We start from the raw sequence: 21,256 nt of genomic DNA, 5'->3' as shown, positions 1-21,256 counted from the left end.
TAGTCCAATTCCTTTAGTTGTTTTCTTAACTTGATCTCAATTTAACCTTTTGGTTAGCGGATCCACAATGTTATCCTTTGATCTTACAAAATCAACAGCGATAACTAAATTTAAGATCAATTGTCTTTTTATTATGTCGACGACGCATACGTCTCGACTTTCCATTACACTTTCCATTTAAGAATATCCTCCAAAAATTGTGTTGAGTTAATCGATTGACTGAATCGGCCAAGAGGGGGGTGAATTGGCAATAAAAAATTTTGTGGACGCTTTTGCAGAAAATTGAAAGAAATTGCACAGCGATTTAGAGTGGTTCGACTTTATCAACCAAAGTCTACGTCCACTACCTTAGCTATCCACACTAAGGATTTTCCAACAAATTCACTAATTTGCTCTTTCTTTTGAGGCCAAAGAGATAACCTTACAACTCCCTCAAGAATATACCCCAATTCTTGAGAACACTCTTTTCTCAAAGAGAAATACAAATTTGCAAACTTAAAAGAAAAACCTCACAAGGAAAATATGTTTGCACAATTCTAGAACAAAGAAAGAACACTCAAGAATAAATACAATTGAGCACAATAAGTGTTCTTGAAAGCAAAATGAATATTGAATGAAAAATAGGCTTGAAATGCTCAAACTTGAGGTTTGATGATTTATCTTTGATTCTCTCTTGATTCTAATTGCTTGATGTTTCTTGTTGTTGATCAATGGCTTCTAAGCTTGCTTAAATACACCTTGAATCACTTCTGAACGTTGGGGATGATTAGAGAAAATAATATAGCTGTTGTAGTGTGAAAATAATTAATAAAACAGTTTGGAGCGTGGGGGGAATCAGTACCCCCTATGGGGAATCGGTTCCCTAAGTGTAAAATTCAAATATTTCGACCGTTATACAAGGGGGGAATCGGTACCCAATGGGGGGGAATCGGTTCCCTCCGAGCATACTGGAATTCTCGGAGCCAAACCATTCAGGGGGAATCGGTACCCCCTTGGGAGGGAATTGGTTCCCTCTGAGCAATCTGGAATTTTTGGCTTTGAAATGGTTCGAAATACTTTGTAAAATTATTTTGAAATTTTTTTAAGATTAAAACTTAATTTTACACTTTGAGTAAGGATTAAAAATGATCTTTGAAAGATTTGGAGTAATGTTTTGATATTCGAATAATTCTATCGAATATACTTAGAAAATCATTTGGAAAATCTTAAAATTCATTTAACTTAATTTGTTATATCGAAATATCAAAATGTTTTCAACAATCTCCCCCTTTTTGATATAAACAAACATTTTAGTAATTTTAAGATTTTGAAATCAAGTTTTGAAATTACTCCCCCTTACTTTAACACTAACACTTCTCTCATTTATCATTTTTAACTTCTCCCCCTTTTTGTTAAATCAAAAAGACATTTGAAAGAATTTAAACAAGGTTTTGAAATCATTTAGCCAATTGATTATATATAATATAATCTGCTAAGATCACAAGCAAGAGAAACGTTAGCCATTAGTTTCATAATCAATATTCATAATTAATGTGAAATGGCAAAATTTGTCATATATCTAATCATGAAGTAAATGATGCAATAATGAATAAATTTAATCACACCAAATAGATAATTTCTAACCATTCATAAATCCAAACAAATTCAAAGTCAATCAATCCACAAATTCAAACATTCCAAAATATTCAAAATGTTAAAACAATAAGTTTGGAGTTCAAAGCAAAACATATAATCACATATCAGGATCAGGAGGAGGAAAACGAGCTCGCATAGCGGCCATTTCGTGAGTGAGGTCATTAATACGCGCGTTGGTTGCTTCATTGTTTGCACGCATCTCCCGAAGAATTTCTAATTGTTGAGCTCCCATTGTGCATAAGTGGGACTCTATAGAAGAAAATCGTGAATCCATGGTAGCGTATCGGAAATCGAATGTCTCCATAAAGGATTGGAAATATGGAGGCATTTGATGCGTTTGTTGTGCTTGCTCCTCAGGCTGCTCAGGCTCATCTTCGGCTTCACCGATGTCTCGCATTAATTGCTCATGCTCGAGATCTTCGTCAGCTTCGGGTGGAGCTTGTGAAGAACTAGCTCTTGGAGTATTTGCAGAAGATCGAACCCATTCACCGGTTTCCTTATCCTTAATCCATCCCGCTCTCGTTAAGGAAAGAAGGTTAATTTGTTTCTTAAGGGGGAAAACGACATCTAGACCGACTCTAAGCCCAGCTTTGGAAAACATATTACTCAAAATGCAACCGTAAACAAGAGATGAACAGAGTTTCTTGTTAGGAACAAGATTTACGGTTTCAACAATTTCAGCAAAAATAATCTGAGGTAGGTTAATTTTAATATTGTTTTCGAAACAATGTAACCACCAAAGATCTAAGGCTCTAAGAGTAGAATAACGACCTCCGAATGGTCGAAACCACCAAGAAATCATTAGATGAAGAAAACGTTCATGAAGGTCTAAGACACTTGCACTATCCCTTCTTTTATAACGAGATCCTAAAACCTGTTTTTCATTTGAAATATCATCATTATCTAGTCCGAATGTATTGGCTATGTAAGCCGAGTCAATATATAAGAATTATCCTAGGAGGTAGGAACGAATTCCTATGGTTTCGGTTTCAGTTTGGTTTTTAACACAAACGGCATTAGAATAGAAAATACGAACAAGTTGATGGTAAACGATGGGTTCAAGGTCAAATAGTTTATCAAATTTCCAGTCTTGTAAAAGAGGAAGATATTTAAAATTGATAGCTAACATAGCTTGACGAGAAGGAATACGTTCTTCCCGGATTTTGTAAGAGTCGAAATATTGATAATACCAAAAACGATGATTTCTAGGACCAGGATGATTGAAACACGAATTTTGGATAGTCAAGTTAGGATCAATGGGATTAGGATTAGAAATTGGAATATGAGGAGGATTTGGAGGTGGATTTGGTTGACGGTGTGAGCGACTAGATGATGACCTAGCACGTTTAGGATTTTACATGGTTTAGGAAATCGGAATAGAATTGATAACCTGCAATTTAGAAAACACATGTATGCAATTTAATCAATCCCAAAACTCAATTGAGTCCTCCATATTTCAAGGTTCTCTAAATCAATCCTAATGGGCAAAATTTTTTGAAAAACTTTTGAAAAATATGGTTTTGAGAAACAATATATGTATAGTTTTCATAACAACAACATAATTTAATCAAAACACGATAATTTGAAAATTAACATTTTTTTATTTCAAAAATTAAAAAAATTGGAAAATTCTTGTGTTTTTGATGAAATTGGTTGTAATATCTAGTTTCTAATCACTAAACAATCAATGCCCGGTCTAAAGTTCATCCTAGAACTAATTAAAACAAGTCTTATGTTCAAAATCAATAAAATAGGGAGTTTAGAAAATTTTACCTTGAAGGATGAGATTGAGTGGATTTTGACGTTGTTTGCACGATTTTAATGATGATTGCAAGTTTAGGAGATGATATTTGAAGTGAATTCCGATTAAAATCGATGATTTGAGGCAAGAATGGAGATAGGGAGAGAGTTGAGGGAAGAAACAGCGTGAAGAGAAAGGAGGGTATTGAGTAAAAATAAGGGTTATGCCCGTGTATAATCAGAACCCCAGGGGGGTATTGATTCCCCTGTGGGGGGAATCGGTTCCCCTTCAAAGGGGGAATTGGTTCCCTCAAGGGGGATCGATTCCCTCTGCACCAAAATGCTAAAATCCGATTTTAAACACCCAAAATGCTAAATTAATTTCCTCTAGTGGTATTGGCAACTCATATATTGAAAATTAATCATGTTCAAACAATTCAATTAATCTTTAAACGATATTTGAACATAAAATTAATTTTTCATCAAGAATCATAAACTCCCCCTAACTAATAGCAATGAATGCAATCAAAAATTACTATTATAAGCATTTTTCATTTATTATTAAAAGTGCTAAAATTATTTTAAACACTCAGTGAAGATAGGTTGGTCAAACCTAATTCTCTCCTAAGTGTCCAAAATCTTTCCTTGTATAAAGGTTTTGTAAAGATATCCGCTAATTGGTGCAAAGTATCAACAAATTCTAGAACTACATTTTCCTTAGTGACATGGTCTCTAATGAAGTGATGTCTTATTTCAATGTGCTTAGTTCTAGAGTGTTGGATGGGATTTTTAGTGAGACAAATAGCACTAGTATTGTCACACTTGATAGGAATGGTACCTACTTCAATTCCATAATCAAAAAGTTGTTGTTTCATCCATAAAACTTGTGCACAGCAACTACCAGCTGAAATGTATTTGGCTTCAGTGGTAGATAATGCAACACAATTTTGTTTCTTTGAAAACCAAGAAATTAGCATATTTCCAAGGAATTGGCAAGTACCGAAGGTGCTTTTCCTATCTAATTTGCATCCTTCATAATCCGCATCAGAAAAAGCATGCAAGCTAAAGCTAGAGTCTCTAGGATACCATAGTCCTAAACTAGGAGTGTCCTTAAGGTATCTAAAGATTCTCTTAACAGCTAGTAAATTTGATTCCTTAGGACATGATTGAAATCTAGCACATAAGCAAACACTAAACATAATGTCCGGTCTACTTGCAGTTAGATCAAGTAGAGATCCAATCATTGACCTATATAATTTAACATCTACACATTTACCTCCTTCATCTAAGTCAAGCTTTGTTGAAGAGCTCATTGGAGTGTCATGAGGTTTCCCATTTTCCATTCCAAACTTCTTGAGCATATCTTTGACGTACTTAGCTTGATTGATGAAGATGATATCTTTTCTTTGCTTGATTTGGAGTCCCAAGAAAAATGAGAGCTCCCCCATCATGCTCATCTCAAACTCACTTTGCATTAGCTTAGAAAATTCTTGGCAAATAACATCATTAATAGAACCAAATATTATATCATCAACATAAATTTGAACTACTAATAAATCTTTACCTTTATGCTTCAAAAACAATGTAGTGTCAACCTTCCCTTTTGAAAAACCTTTTTCAATTAAAAAATTTGAAAATCTTTCATACCAAGCTCTAGGAGCTAGCTTTAAACAATAAAGAGCTTTTGTCAATTTTAAAACATGATCCGAAAAATTTGAATCTTTAAAACCTGGAGGTTGTTCCACATACACTTTTTCTTTTATAAAACCATTTAAAAATGCACTTTTAACATCCATTTGATATAATTTAAATTCATTGAAACATGCAAATGCTAATAACATTCTAATTGCTTCCATCCTAGCTACGGGAGCGTATGTTTCATCATAGTCTATGCCCTCTTCTTGAGTATACCCTTGAGCAACAAGTCTAGCCTTGTTTCTCACTATATTACCACTCTCATCAAGCTTATTCCTAAATACCCATCTAGTACCTACAGTAGATTTATTACTAGGCCTTTCAACTAATGTCCATACTTTACTTCTCTCAAATTGATTTAACTCTTCTTGCATAGCCATAATCCAATGTTCATCATTTAATGCTTCTTTAATATTCTTAGGCTCTATGCATGAGATAAATGCAAAATAATTACAAATATTTCTAAGAGAAGATCGAGTTGTTACCCCTTTGGATGGATCATCTATAATTTCACCATCCTTGACATAGTTGTACTCTCTTGGATAAGATACTTCCCTTTCTTCAATGGTTGGATTCTCAAGAGGATCATGAGTTTCCTCATTTTTCGTTTCTTCCTTTGATGATGGTTCTCCAACGTCATGTCTAATGTCATTTGTACCTACAGTAGATTTATTACTAGGCCTTTCAACTAATGTCCATACTTTACTTCTCTCAAATTGATTTAACTCTTCTTGCATAGCCATAATCCAATGTTCATCATTTAATGCTTCTTTAATATTCTTAGGCTCTATGCATGAGATAAATGCAAAATAATTACAAATATTTCTAAGAGAAGATCGAGTTGTTACCCCTTTGGATGGATCACCTATAATTTCACCATCCTTGACATAGTTGTACTCTCTTGGATAAGATACTTCCCTTTCTTCAATGGTTGGATTCTCAAGAGGATCATGAGTTTCCTCATTTTTCGTTTCTTCCTTTGATGATGGTTCTCCAACGTCATGTCTAATGTCATTTGTATTTATAACACCTACATCATCATTCACACAAGAATCCTTCCTCGGAAGGGGATTATCATTGAAAACATGTATAGACTCTTCTACAACTAAAGTTCTTTTATTAAATACACGATAGGCTTTAGAATTTAAGGAATAACCCAGAAAAATTCCTTCATCACTTTTAGCATCAAATTTGCCAAGGTTTTCTTTACCGTTGTTTAAAACAAAATATTTACATCCAAAAGGATGAAAATAACTAATGTTAGGCTTTTTATTTTTGAAAATTTCATATGGAGTTTTCTTTAAAATTTTCCTAATCATTACTCGATTTACAACATAACAAGCGGTATTTGTGGCTTCCGCCCAAAAATATTTTGGCAAATTATTTTCACAAAGCATGGTTCTAGCCATTTCTTCTAAAGTTTGACTTTTTCTCTCAACAACTCCATTTTTTTGAGGGGTTCTAGGTGCTGAAAAATTATGGCTAATACCGTTAGAGTTACAAAATTCGGTAAATCCAAGATTTTCAAATTCAGTTCCGTGATCACTCCTAACACTAGTTATAGAGTAACCTTTTTCATTTTGGATTACTTTTGAAAACGTGATGAATTGTTCTAATCTTCATCTTTAGTACTTAAAAATAGAACCCAAGTACCAAGACAAATGCATATTGTTTTCCACCCAAGCTAGTAGTTCTAGTTGGCCCAAAAAGATCTAAATGGATCAATTGTAAAACTCTACTAGTTGGTATATCATTAATGGATTTAAAAGAAACTCACTTTTGTTTTCCTTTAGCACAAGCATCACAGATTTTATCATTATCAAATTTAAGCTTAGGCAACCCTCTTACTAGGTCTCCTTGAATTAACCGTTGCAAAACACTCATACTAGCATGTCCTAGTCTCCTATGCCATAACCAACTATCATGTTCATCCTTAGCAACTATGCATAAATTAGTCATATCAAAAGAATCTAAATGCACCATGTATATGTTTCCTATTCTATGACCAACAAGCATAATCCGATTAGATGCAATGTCAATGACTTTACAACCATTAATTTCAAATAAGACATTGAATCCTTTATCGCATAATTGACTAATACTCAATAGATTATGCTTTAATCCATTAACATATAAAACATTTTTAATTTTTATGGAAGAGGTATTACCTATTGTACCAATACCTTCAATGTGACCTTTTGAATTGTCTCCAAAAGTCACTTCTCCTCCATTTTTGGTGTTAAGCTCAATGAACCGGCTTTTGTCTCCGGTCATGTGTCTTGAGCATCCACTATCAAGGTACCATGAATTTGAATTTGTTTCACTTGCCTTGTAGCAATGCTCCTTTCCCTGCAAACATAGATTAATTTTTTATTTTTGGTACCCAAATTCTTTTGGGTCCATATTCATTAGTTTCCAAAATCCTAGTCCCCTTAGGTATCCATTTGTGTAGGATATTTTTATCTTTAGTAGTAATGAGTTCTTTAGGAACCCACATACTTCTAACGATTTTTCTATTAGAGGTTCTTTGGGGACCTCTATGATTGTAGTTTCTAAAACTTTTTCTAACAAAGTTGGATTTTGAATTTCCACCTTTTTCAAAATGTTTTGTTCCAACTTTATCAAAAGAAGTTTTAAGATCATCAATTTTCTTTTGATGATCATCATTGATCTTTGAAAGTAAATTTTGCAAATCTAATTTTTTCTTTTCAAACTCTTCTAGTTTGATTTGCAAATCTTTGATTTTACTTTCAAGATCGTTGTTGGTTTTGGATATGAGTTTGTTTTCATTTTTCAATTTTGAAACATCATTTTTATATTTTAAAAATAATTTCTCATAATCCGAAGCCAACCCATTATATTCCTCTAATAACTCATCATAGGATAAATCATCAAAATCGGATGAGTTAGAGGTTACCTTAAAATCTTCCCCAAATGCCATCAAGCACAAGTTAGCTACTTCTTGTTCCTCTTCATCGGAAATTTCTTCATCGCTCCATGTAGCCACATGAGCCCTGTGCTTATTCTTTGATTGACCCTTTTTCTTCAATTATGGGCAATCATATTTGACATGCCCTGGCTTTTTGCATTCGTAGCAAATGATTGGGTCCTTCTCCTTCGGTTTATTTTTGAGGCCTTTATTTCGTTTGAATTTTCTTCCTCGATAAGGTCTCATCATTTTTTTGAACCGTTTGGCAAACAATGTCATTTCCTCGTCATCGTCATTCGAATGACTCTCATCTTTTGTAGATTTGAGAGCAACTCCAATGTTTTTCTTCTTCTCCTTCTCCTTTGGTGTCTCGTCAATCTTGTCGAGGTCCATCTCATCTTCGAGCATCATTTCATGAGTGACGAGTGACCCAATTAGCTCTTCAAGAGTTAAGGACGTTAAGTCCTTAGACTCGATGATTGCCGTCTTCTTTGATTGCCACGATTTTGGGAGTGAGTAGAATAACTTCCTCACAAGCTTTTCATTTGAAATTATCTCTCCATATGATTTGAGACCACTGACAATCGTTGAAAATCTATCCGTCATAGCTTTGATATCTTCATTTGGTTTCATCCTGAAATTTTCATAGCTATGCGTTAGAATACTAATTTTAGATTTCTTTACCTCATCGGTACCTTCATGAGTGACTTGAAGTTTGTCCCATATTTCTTTGGCGGTTGTACACGATGAAACTCTTCCGTATTCATCTGGTCCAAGAGAATAAAAAATGATATGGATGGCTTTGGAGTTGAGCTGGAACATTCTTGTCTCTCCTTCACTCCACAACTTTGGATGAGTGAGAGGTTTGATGTATCCTTCTTCTATAGCATTTCATGCTCCCATGTCACTTGCTTTAATGAAGTACATCATTCTATTCTTCCAATAGGTTTAGTTAGCTCCATTGAAGAAAGGAGGCTTGTTGACGGGCATCGAATCGAGACTGGAGTTGAAGTTTGAAGCGGAGGCCATTGATGACTTTGATTATCGATATAACTCTTCCCGAATTGACTCAAGAGGTGATTAAACCTTCAAATTAGTTAGGCTCTGATGCCAATTGTTGAGTTAATCGATTGACTGAATCGGCCAAGAGGGGGGTGAATTGGAAATAAAAATTTTTGTGGAAGCTTTTGCAGAAAATTGAAAGAAATTGCACAGCGATTTAGAGTGGTTCGACTTTATCAACCAAAGTCTATGTCCACTACCTTAGCTATCCACACTAAGTATTTTCCAACAAATTCACTAATTTGTTCTTTCTTTTGAGGACAAAGAGATAACCTTACAACTCCCTCAAGAATATACCCCAATTCTTGAGAACACTCTTTTCTCAAAGAGAAATACAAATTTGCAAACTTACAAGAAAAACCTCACAAGGAAAATATGTTTGCACAATTCTAGAACAAAGAAAGAACACTCAAGAATAAATACAATTGAGCACAATAAGTGTTCTTGAAAGCAAAATGAATATTGAATGAAAAATAGGCTTGAAATGCTCAAACTTGAGATTTGATGCTTTCTCTTTGATTCTCTCTTGATTCTAATTGCTTGATGTTTCTTGTTGTTGATCAATGTCTTCTAAGCTTGCTTAAATACACCTTGAATCACTTCTGAACGTTGGGGATGATTAGAGAAAATAATATAGACGTTTTAGTGTGAAAACAATTAATAAAACAGTTTGGAGCGTGGGGGGAATCGGTACCCCCTATGGGGAATCGGTTCCCTAAGTGTAAAATTCAAATATTTTGACTGTTATACAAGGGGGAATCGGTACCCACTGGGGGGGAATCGGTTCCCTCTGAGCATACTGGAATTCTCGGAGCCAAACCATTCAGGGGGGAATCGGTACCCCCTTGGGGGGGAATTGGTTCCCTCTGAGCAATCTGGAATTTTTGGCTTTGAAATGGTTCGAAATACTTTGTAAAATTATTTTGAAATTGTTTTAAGATTAAAACTTAATTTTACACTTTGAGTAAGGATTGAAAATGATCATTGAAAGATTTGGAGTAATGTTTTGATATTCGAATATTTCTATCGAATATACTTAGAAAATCATTTGGAAAATCTTAAAATTCATTTAACTTAATTTGTTATATCGAAATATCAAAATGTTTTCAACAAATTGCAAAGCTATTCAGCTTATTCTCCAGACTTATCTAGAAATTTAAACTGAGATTTCACTATAAATCTGGTTATAACCGTTTTCTTAAAGATTTCCATAATACGACTTTTCCTTCCAATGTGAAATATATTAATTGTGTCGTTGATATCTTGAATATCAAGTTTCAACTAGCATCACTTTATCCTTCTAAGATAGTAGGATAGTCAAAGAAAATACAATTCATCATTTAGTATTTATTTTCATTTATTTTGGTAAATAACAATTACTTTCTCAAGACACCCCCACATTTTAAAGTGTTTGCCTGACACAGGTTTTCAATCTTTTCATAACTCGTGTGGTGTCTTGTCCTTTTATCTTTCTTGGGGACCTTATTTAAAAGGTAATTAGTTGATAGAACATTCTCTCTCCCCCACATGTTCTGTGACAACCCTAAATTTCTTAACTATGCATTCATTATTTCTTTTAAGGTTTAATACTTCTGCTTTGCTAACTCCATCTATTTGTAGAGTATAGTGATGTCACTTCTTGAATAATATCATGTTGTGCACAATCAATTCTTACCATATTAATATATTTATTAAGTTGGTTTTCAACTTTATGTTTCTAGAAAATATTTTTTTTCTTTTTCTATAACTTCGTTTTGCTCTTTTAGCAAATACACATAGCAATAGTTTTGCTATCATCAATGGAGATAATAAAGCATTTATTCTCCCTCATCTATGCCATTATTACGAAGTTTAAGAACTTGGTCACTAATAATTCATTAGTACCAACATCTTTCGTTTCGTATCTATGGTTCAATTGTTATCCATAATTTTTTTATAGATATTGTACACCTTATATTGTGTATCTGATAATACATTCAAGATGTATTTCCAACATAAGAAGTCATAATACTTCCAAGATCTGGTAACAACGTTTACCTCATCCTCTCTAATGATAGGAGGATCATTTGATAATTGATCAAATTCAACATGACCAAATAAAACAACATCTTATGTTGTCATATCTTGAAATTATATCCATAGAATTTTTCAAGTTTCTCGATATGGCTTACAACCATCAACACCATTGAATTTTTTAATTCAAATTTTGAGTATGAACCAACGTTCCAAGACATAAATTAGGTGAATCACTAAGATCACCCATTATTTCGTTTAACACAGAATTAGAATTATTAATAATTCCAATAACAAACAAAATTTAAATTTGATTTATTCAATCAACAAAATTTAGTTTCGAACAAAATTCTGAAACAAATCAGTAACATAGTTTTTACTTTCCCACGATTTCTTTTAATAGAAATCAAATAATTCTATTACGCGTCATAATTAAAATCCCAATTGATTTCAAATACAAAATCAAAGATTCCAAAAAACAAAAAATTAATTCTCATTTATTTTTGATTTTGTTATCGGACATAATCAAAATTCTAAAAAAAATCAGTAACCAAAGTTACTTCCATGACAATTTATGTTACACGAATTACTTTGATATTTTAGCATACCCATTAAGACAACAAGATAAATCTCGAAACAAAATTATTTTCTATCTCATTTTTCCCATGACATCTGAACCGTTTCAGATTAAGAAAGGTAGAAGAAAGAGTTTCGAATCATTTCGGATTAAAAAGAAATATTCATATTTCACCTACCTAATTGACTTCATTGTTGTCAACCAAAACTTGAATTCTTGATCAGCATTATTAACTTCACTATTGTTAATCAAAACCTAAACCATCAAGATTCAAGGTGTGCCCCACAAAGTGCGCAACCACAAAGATTTTGGAATCCAATTATTTAAATCCCTACACATAAATTAATGGAGTCCTATCTCACATTTAAATTAAATTCAAAATATTCCTCAAAGAAATTTGAAATTCATAAATTCAAAAATTGAAGAAAAGTTATCTTCGGTGTAAATTCCTTTTAATTTTCGCCCAATATTTGTTTTGCCCGAATTTTTTTGCATTTCCTTTGTACACAACAAGGATTAAACTCATGAATTCTATATCATCTCGAAAAAATAAGAAAATCAAATATGTCACAAGATTGTTAGAAAAAAATCGTGCATCAGTCTGAGAATGATATAGAAAAATAATAATGAATAAATATCATTATAAAATTAAAGGGATGAAACGAGTTTACTGTCTTAAGATTGTTGATCGAAATAACAATCTGAGAATAAATCAAGCCTGAGAAAATCAAACAAAGAAATTAAACTGCATAAAGTAAATCAAAATTAAATAGAAAGAAAAATAATCTTTTAATTTTGATTAATCGATCGGAATCAGTTGAGGCCTATCGTTACACAGTTTCCTTAAGATAGATTTTCGTCCACTCTTTTGGTGCTCGAGTTCGTTGGTATTCTGTCTCCCAAGATACAATAACTTATTATCAGCTACAATAGCACATCTACAGAGATCATGAACGATCCTTTCTTTTGACTATCACTAAAAAACTAGTGGAAGAGAATATTTTATAAGGAGATAAAATATTTTTCAGGAGAAGAAAAGTTCTTGAATTCTCATATGTGAAAAACCTAATAGGTTTGCTCATTATTTATAGGGGATTTTCAAGAGAGATTTAATTCAACCAAATATCTTTTAATATTCAACTTTAAACAGATAATAATATCTTTTAATTTGAAATATTCAAAAGATTAAACTTCTTTTACCATTCAAACTTAATAGGTATTATTTTAATTTGAAATATACAAAAGTATATAATTATCTTTAATATTCAAAGTTAAAAATATAAAAAAATACATTTTTAAATTGTCATGTTCAAAGAATAATTGTAATACCCAAAAATTTCAACATGTGACTAAAATGTAAATTTTGAAAGTTGGTGGCTAAAGTATAAAATTAGAATAGTTTAGGGATCTAAAGTGTAGTTTTGAAAAATTTATATATTTTGGTCCCATAAATGGATAGTTTACCTTAAAATAAGGATTTTTATGTCTGTCAGATTTTCAATCCGAAATTTGTAATAAACGCTATTAATTGATAAATTTTGATAAAATAATCAAAATTTTGGATTGAATAAAAAACTTACAAAAATTTGAAGTATGGTAGTATGAGGTTAAAAATGTTGTTTTAGTATTTGTAATGTGGAGAATTCAAAGCGGATCAGTCAAATTAAAAGAATTAAACATGTTTTAGTGAAACAGTGGAATTTAGTGACTAAATTAGATTTTTGGAAAATTGAAAGGGTAAAGAGAAAATTTGAGAGATGAGATTTTTTTAGTTATTTATTAATATTTAAAATGGAGATGAAAGAGTGGCAATTTAAGCTTTTTGCCCAAAATGAATAAAAGAAATTCATATTTAATTGTATTTTAAAGGAGAAATTGGGAGGCGTCCTCCATAGCTAAGGTGAGCAAATATTTGTTTTCAATTCTTGAGCCATTTTAATTAGAATTAGGACTAAAGTGTGAAATAAGAAATTATTCCTCACTAAATTATCTTCAAATTGGTATAAGTATTGTCTTGTTTCATGTTGAAATGTGGAAATGGGATTTTATGGTGATGAAGGGGAAGTGAGAAATCAATGAAATAAGATTGGATTTTGATGTAGGGAGTGTAGAAGCAAAAACAAGCATAAAAGTTTATTAAAAATCATTATGGGACTAAGTTGAAAGCATTCGTTCATGATGGGTTTGAATGAAGAAATGTTGATTTTGATTTATTTTTGTTACGGGAATGATTAGAATGAATGGGAATGAGTTGTAGGTGATGAATCCAAACTTAAATTAAAGTTGGAGACCATTAAGGAAAGTATCCAAAACTTTCATGGAGAAAAAAATTAGAAAATTTTGTATAAAAATTTCTTTTGGGTTTAAATTAGATAGAAGGATGATTTCATAAGGTTTGAATTAAGTTTTGGATCAATTTGGATCAATGCTAAGTTTAGAGGATCTTTTTGCAAGTTTTGAGAAATTGGAGGATTGTAAAGTAAATGTTGAAAAGTTATGGTACTATGCTGGAAATTATAGTTGGATTGATGAAATGTTGAATTTGATTGATTTGGAAGTTGAGTAATTCCTAGGGATTAAATTGCAAGTTTTTGGAAAGTTAGTGGACAAATTGCAAACGTGCAAGATTAATGTACTAATTTGGAAATATAATGAAATTAGTTGAGTATGATGGTTGTTAGGAATTAAAGTGAATAGTAAGGACCAATTTGAAAAGTTTTGAAATATTAGGTTTTAATTAGAAGAAATGTGTAATTATGGGTTAAATGTTAAATTGTGAAAAGTTAAGTGATTTAAGGTTGAGAATTATTATTTTCAATAACTAGGATAAAAGTTAAGTGATTTAAGGTTGAGAATTATTATTTTTCAATGACTAGGAAGGTTATTTTTGCAAGAGTTGAGTAGAATTGATTTAGTTATAGAAATTAGTATCGAATATTTATTTACTGTATTTTATCAGATTATATACGGATACATGTTTAACAAGTTGGTTAGATACTAACACATGTTCGAAATTGTTTATGTCGGATAATTAATTTTTAAATAGATCGTGACTGAATCGAGAATAAAACAAGCAAAAAGAAAAAAGAACGGAGTTCAAGAGTGAATTTGGTTAAGTTAAGGTTGATTTCGATTTCGGGGTAGAAATTAGTATCAAATGTTCCTTAGTCAAATTTTTAGAATTACAATTCGAATTTTTAGAATTACAATTCGAATTTAATTTTGTTATAATAGTACGAGTACTAATGTATGTGAATCTTTTATATGTTGAAAATCGATGATCGAGTAGTTCGTGATTATAATTGATATTAAAATTAATCGGATACGAGTGTTATAAAGGTGATCGTAGGATAAGCTGATGAGGTACCAGGTCAGTGCAACTTACTTATTTTACATTTGATACTAGAACGGCTTTAAATGAGCCAACCTCGAAGGTTTTCAATCGAAACAATTTGAATTATTTTATGAAATATCTTTATATTGATTTACTAAATGGTTTTCATATGATTTTGGGTTTGAATAACCCAAATTATTTTATTTGATATTTTATTTCATAGCATGTGAATATTTTTTTGTATGAATTGTCCAGTTCTAGTTTTATATTCGATTATGTGTATGAATGGTTTTATATGCAAATTAGTAATTATCTTAGAACAAAGCCTATTGTATGAAAATGAGGGTTAGTGGTACAATCGCATGCCATGAGGTGGAGTGAATCTGAATATGTTTTTGATAAAGTATCAGTGTGGACCACTCGTGGTCTGACTGTGCATACCTTAGTGGTGCACGAGGTGGAGTGATTTGGTGCATCTGATTAGCTTTATATGTGCATTATATGGCACCAAGATGGGTCACTCGTGGTCTGACTCGGGTGCCTCAGTGGTATACGAGGTGGAGTGACTCGGTGCAATCTGTTCTGACAATAAATTTGTATATAGCGCGCTCACTCGTTATCTGACTCGCGTATTCTCATGATAATACAGTGGGAAAATGTCTAATATGAATAAGAAAAGTATGGATTTGAACTGATATGATTTCGAAAAGAAAAGTATAACTTTGCAATGATATGAACTGAAATAGAAATGTACATATTTAAAATGGCATAGTATAGTCTGAATTACATATTTTTATAATAAATTCTTATTACGAGTTAACATATGATTTTATACATGTTTTATTTTATTAATGTTTTTATACGATACAGATATTGTTTGTTTTATACGTTAAATATTTTATTTTATTGTACTTGGTTGCCTCATTAAGTGAAAACTTAGCGTGTGAGTGTTCACACTTAATGCAACCTAGAATGAGAATTTAGGAAGCACATTACTATCATTTTCGAGGAATAAGTTATGCCATCAGAATCAGTAAGGACATCATGTCTATTAATTTATATCGTAGTGGCATGTATATCAAAGAAGTTTCTAACTACTCTGATTCGAGTCTCTTTAAGATATTTTTGTCTAAGTTATGAAAGTTTGGTTTTACAAAGAATATTATTAATTATGAATGTTGGTTTATTAAATCGTAGTTATTTATGATAGAAACGATTTTCAAATCAAGTAATTTTCTGACAATTTTGATTTAAGATATGTTACAGTACAGAATTACCTAAAATATTATCTGAATTGAATTTAAATTTTGATATGTAAATATTAAATTATGATTTTGTGCAATTATTAATTTTAAAATAAAGAATGCATTTTGAGATTTTAAACAAATAATTTTTTACTGATTTTCAAATAGTAAATGATTCGTATAACTGATGTGACATCTTTTTATTTGTATACAGATACATATGTGGGTTAATGGTATTACAGTAATTATCCTACTAATATTCAAATTAAATAATATATACAATTTGCAATAATAAAAAAACTTATAAAAAAAATTAGCTAACCCTTATTCTCATATGTAATGGGGTAAGGGGAGGTAGAATAGTAAGTAATCCCCAACGTCGAGTTTAAAAACAACTTTCGTTGGAGACCTCCAAATTATGAAATGTCTTCCGTGAGACTTGATCCTACAACCTCAAAGTTAAGAACCTTACGCTCTACCAACTGAGCTGGACGGTCATTTCAATAAAAAAAAACTTATAAATTTAATATAAATATTAAATACATCAATTAAATTCAATTTTTTTTTTCTCAACAGGCTATCGATATTCCAAATTCTGATATGGGTGTGGGCAGTAGCAGAATGTTTGAGTGTTGGAGATGTCAAAACCGCAGGCTCCGCCGGAAGCATTGCACTTGCGGCAGGCTGAGGTATCCTCCTCCCATTTCACCTGGAACCCTGTTTTCATGGCTTCTCCCAAAACCAGAAGCAGGGAGGGATTACCGCGAAACCCTGCCCAGTTGGTTTGAAAAATGGGAAAGCTAACGCTTGCTGAGCATCCATCTAAACGGAGGTTATCCGTGGTTAGGGAAATATTATTGTAGCTTGATGAACCGCAAGTGAAGCTTCCGAGGCTGGATGACGGGGATGGTGGGGGCAGTCAAAAAACAGGGTAACGTTGGTATAACTGAGAGCAGGAGGGCCCAAGATCCAACACCTCATAATCTATGACGGAATCTCTGATCGGGGTTTGAGGTCTACTAAACCCATTGTTGAACAAGTCTTCCCTGGTAATCCATAGAGTTTGACGGTCAGGTTTGATGGTCACACTGAAGCTCCAAACCAGGATGTCCGCACTCGAGTAATCGAAGACCCCCAAAGAAAGGATACCCAATGGACAACTTCCCACATTCGAACCTTGCTTCTCTGCAGTTTTTGTATCCCAGAAAATCGCTCAGTGAAACAGGAAAACCAAGCATGACCAATAATAACCACAACACCGCGTGAGGCAGAGACGATGAGAAAAAAAGATGATTCATTTTCCTTTTTTCTAAAATTTCCGGAGAAAAGATGGCATACAATAAGTCCAATAATAATGATGAAGCATAGATATATAGAAAGGATTGCCTTTGCTCAGCTTCCGAAGAATTTTAAGTAAACTGAAAGTGATCAAAATAAAGGCTTCGGACTATTTGAATATGGAGTTGACTTGTAAGCACTTTGGGCTTCCGACATTTTTGTTTTTCCAGAGGGGTGGATTTAGGGTTTAATTCTGAATTTAATCTCTCTACTTCACAAAAATTAAGAAAGTTTGTCTATCTTTTAAATTTATCAAATTTGATCCTTATACTTTACAAAACTTAGAAGTTAATCTAATTGTTAATAAACACACGAACTTCAACTGTTGACTTGTGCTAATTTATCGTATACAAATCGTTGAGTTGATGATTTTTGGTTCTTGTACTTTACAACAACTAAAAGTTAGTCCTGATAAATTAAAGTGGATGGAGTAACTTTTAATTATCATAAAATAGAGATGAAATATATGATTAGACCCTGATAATCACCTGTGTCGTGTGGAGTGAGGCACAGTTAATATGGAAAAGTCTGAGTCTACTGAGAAAAATAAAACAAAAGAAACTAAAGATGGAGAGATTTAAAACACGCTCTGGGCCCATACGCGCGCCTCAATGCGAAGGACATGTTGGTCAGGTAAGGAAGAGATTTTTGTAGCTTTTGCGGACAATTGAGTAAAGGAGTTTCCGGTGTTGTTAGGGAGCTCTTTGACAATTCTGACAAGGCGTCCAACGTCTATATCTTCGCGTTTGCATTTGTTCGTTTCGTTAATGCGACTGATATAATGTTGACAACCGAGTTGGGGAACAACATGCTTATCTATGGGATGACAGTTAGAGTTTTATGTTCACCTCAAATCCGTCATGACAACATCTAGAGTGAGTAAAACTCGATTCGAGTAAAAAACAATCAAAATTTTCGTCATGGTAGTGGTTTTACTTGATGGTTTCTCATTTTGCAAGTCTTTCTCCAAAATGTCTCCACTTCGTTGGATAAGACTTGCTTGAATTTTGGTGTGAGCGCTTGATGGTTTGGCCCGTTTTCAAGATTCATTTGTTAGCTAGGCGGTTTGCCGGAGCAAATATTACAAGTAGATTATGGGCTTTGTGGCTACCTACAAATTATAGCTCAAAACCAATAGATTCCCATTTAGCATTGGGGTAACCGTTTGATTTTACAGAGATGAATTTATAAAGAAAGATTCTTTTAAGCTTAAATTGCGCTTGTCTGATCTGAGATACATACAGAAAGATTATAACATTTTACGAGAATCTTCACTCATTCTGAAAATATTACAAAAGCTTAAGTGGAAAAGAAGTATGTTACCTCAAACTAGATAGATCTGCATACCTTATTTATGATGTTCTTTGTGCAAGTAATCACCAAACTGATTCCTTTTTTCGTCTAAACTATCGACAATTCGGTCCGTGCTCATTCGAGACTTCTCAGGCTTATTCAACTTCTTAGACTTCTCGAGTCGACTATCTAAGCTGTTTCTAGAAACTTCTGGAAGGTCGGCATCCAATTTAAAAGTATCCAAAGTTGCACCATCGGATGGTTTTGTCTGATTGCCAGAGTTCTCAACCATATTATCGGGAACCGTTTGTGGCTGCTTTCGATTTGTTTAGAGACAGTACAAATTTCTTCAAATGCCTAATGAATTCCGGGTAGAGCTCAAGATTGCAATGTCCTCCTCCATTCACCCATAAAGGATCGTACCTATGCTTGCAAAGCTCCCATAGCTGTTTGCCATGAGAAGAATCCACGACTTCATCAGCTGTCCCCTGCCAGTAGGAAAAGGAAACATCTATGAACTTTTCTTAGATGTCACGGATCATTCGTAGGTCCGTGACACGGAGATGACCTAACTTCATCAGCTGTTACATGCACTAGTGCAGTGTTCAAAGGCCAGAAGATGACATATTTATATCTTTCTCTTCCTACATATATATATTCTGTTTCTTAATAAAGTTCTAATCTCTTGAAACCTACACGGTATCAGAGAAATTATTTCACTATTGCCAGAACAATACATCAGATTTTCACTAACTAAGCTAAAGCACTTGAAGGTTAATAATATTCATTTAGAGCAAGAATGTTGACTCAGCATCCATGGCCCATGATATTTTCATCAAGATTCAAATTTCTAGAAACCAATCTTTAAAGATTTTCTTTCATAGGTTTTAGTTAAAAACATGCGGAAAAATGCTGAAGTACCTCATTTCCAGAGCAACCATAAAACGAAAATCAATGTAGCAAGTAAATGGAGGCTAGAGAAAGAGAAGGGGATAATAGTGATAAAACAAGTGGAGGGGATTAAAAAATAGAAGCAATACTTACATGAATTACCAAAACCTGAAAGTTCACTGCTCCAATCTTGTCAATATTCTGAAATTAGAATGGAAAAAAAGGGTAATGAAGGTCACGGCCTGCAAGGTAAAACAAGAAAATAGAAATGCGGTGAAAAACACCGACTTACCTTATAAATGTCAAACCAGTACGTCCTTTTGACAGGGTATAATACTCTCATGCCTGACAAAATTGGGCTATGTAGAACAACACCTCTCAAGTTGGGCAAACGAGAAGCAAGATCAACCGTAGGTCCACTACCAACAGACTGGCCATAAAAAATTAATTGTTCATCTTTAACTCCATAATCTTCCTTAAGGCACTTGTAAGCTGCATCTATGTCTGCATATGTATTACACTCAGTTGGCTGTTTCAAATAAAAGAATGATTTTTTAGATTACAGGTTTGTAGCAAGCAGTAAAATGTTGGTTCAATAAGTACAACACAAGAAATCACATGACTGCACAGAAAATTCATAGGTCTTGATACACATTGAACATGGCAAATTAATGGTAGATCCCCACAGTGCAGGAAAGAAACTTACTAGTGTATATAATATCAAAATTATAGGTTAAAAATAGAATCCTGAAAACATTTGGATCATCCAATACATTTAGATATTATAGAATATAAAGAAACTGCCCAACAGGTATAACTCAGAGCACCATAAGAACTCAAATCTTGCATGTAAAATGAACATTATGCTTCTTTAGCAGAAAAGGAGAAGCATTTTTTAAATTATTACTGTGTAATTATTTAAATGTTCATTGCAATAGTTAAATTGCTATAGCAAACATGGATAAGGGCAACTTTTGTTCTCAAAATTAGCACAAGAAAGATAAGCCAAATGACCAACCTTTCCAGTTGACTGACCATAGCCAGAGTAATCATACCTACAAAAAAATAGTAAATAAATTAAATATAAAATAAGGATAGACTAAAAATAAACCCTAAAGGAACTAAGATATGATAAAATGTTCTATTTTCAGGAAGCCTAATTACCTGCACAATCATTTCATGTGTCTCTAGAAACAATGTCAAGAACTTATAGGATAAGATTTCCAAAGTAATTTTATTTAAAATCTTGGTTAAGTTTTCCCAACAATTCTAAATTCTTAAGAAAAGGAGAATGCTGTCAATTAGTCTTAGACAGGTTGAGATTCTGATGAACTTCATTTGTTTGAATGACATATCCATCTTGCATCATGTCTCCCAGAACTTTGGAAGGAACAAAAATTGAAGAATCCGTAGTTCAATTCTCCAAAGTGTTCATGGAACACAATTTGTTGATTTTATTTTGGGTTCATAGGTACTTCTGTCAGTGCCTAATTCTAAGGTTAACT

General features: G+C 32.8%; 1 protein-coding gene across 1 annotated transcript; it reads right to left on the bottom strand.

Moving 5' to 3' along the window:
- Positions 1-18,805: 18,805 nt before the first annotated feature.
- LOC120139213 (alpha/beta hydrolase domain-containing protein 17B-like) lies at positions 18,806-20,819 on the bottom strand. Its single transcript, XM_039154521.1, has 4 exons — positions 20,770-20,819; positions 20,044-20,280; positions 19,905-19,952; positions 18,806-19,348 (listed from the first exon to the last, which is right to left on the bottom strand). Exons 2-4 carry the CDS (start codon positions 20,092-20,094, stop codon positions 19,154-19,156), a joined length of 294 nt encoding a protein of 97 aa, XP_039010452.1. The 5' UTR covers positions 20,095-20,280; positions 20,770-20,819; the 3' UTR covers positions 18,806-19,153.
- Between the last annotated feature and the right edge of the window lie 437 nt (positions 20,820-21,256).

Source organism: Hibiscus syriacus, unplaced genomic scaffold, assembly GCF_006381635.1.
Source record: "Hibiscus syriacus cultivar Baekdansim isolate YM2019G1 unplaced genomic scaffold, ASM638163v2 tig00110730_pilon, whole genome shotgun sequence".
In the NCBI taxonomy this organism is placed as follows: domain Eukaryota; kingdom Viridiplantae; phylum Streptophyta; class Magnoliopsida; order Malvales; family Malvaceae; genus Hibiscus; species Hibiscus syriacus.
This window is presented reverse-complemented; position numbering and strand designations above follow the sequence as displayed.

What these genes read in the sequence shown, in the direction of transcription:
- LOC120139213 (XM_039154521.1), bottom strand. Translation starts at nt 20,094, where the DNA reads ATGAGAGTATTATACCCTGTCAAAAGGACGTACTGGTTTGACATTTAT. An exon ending in ACTGGTTTGACATTTATAAG is followed by an intron (nt 19,953 to 20,043) that starts GTAAGTCGGTGT and finishes TTCTAATTTCAG; the next exon opens with AATATTGACAAGATTGGAGC. An exon ending in TTCAGGTTTTGGTAATTCAT is followed by an intron (nt 19,349 to 19,904) that starts GTAAGTATTGCT and finishes TCCTACTGGCAG; the next exon opens with GGGACAGCTGATGAAGTCGT.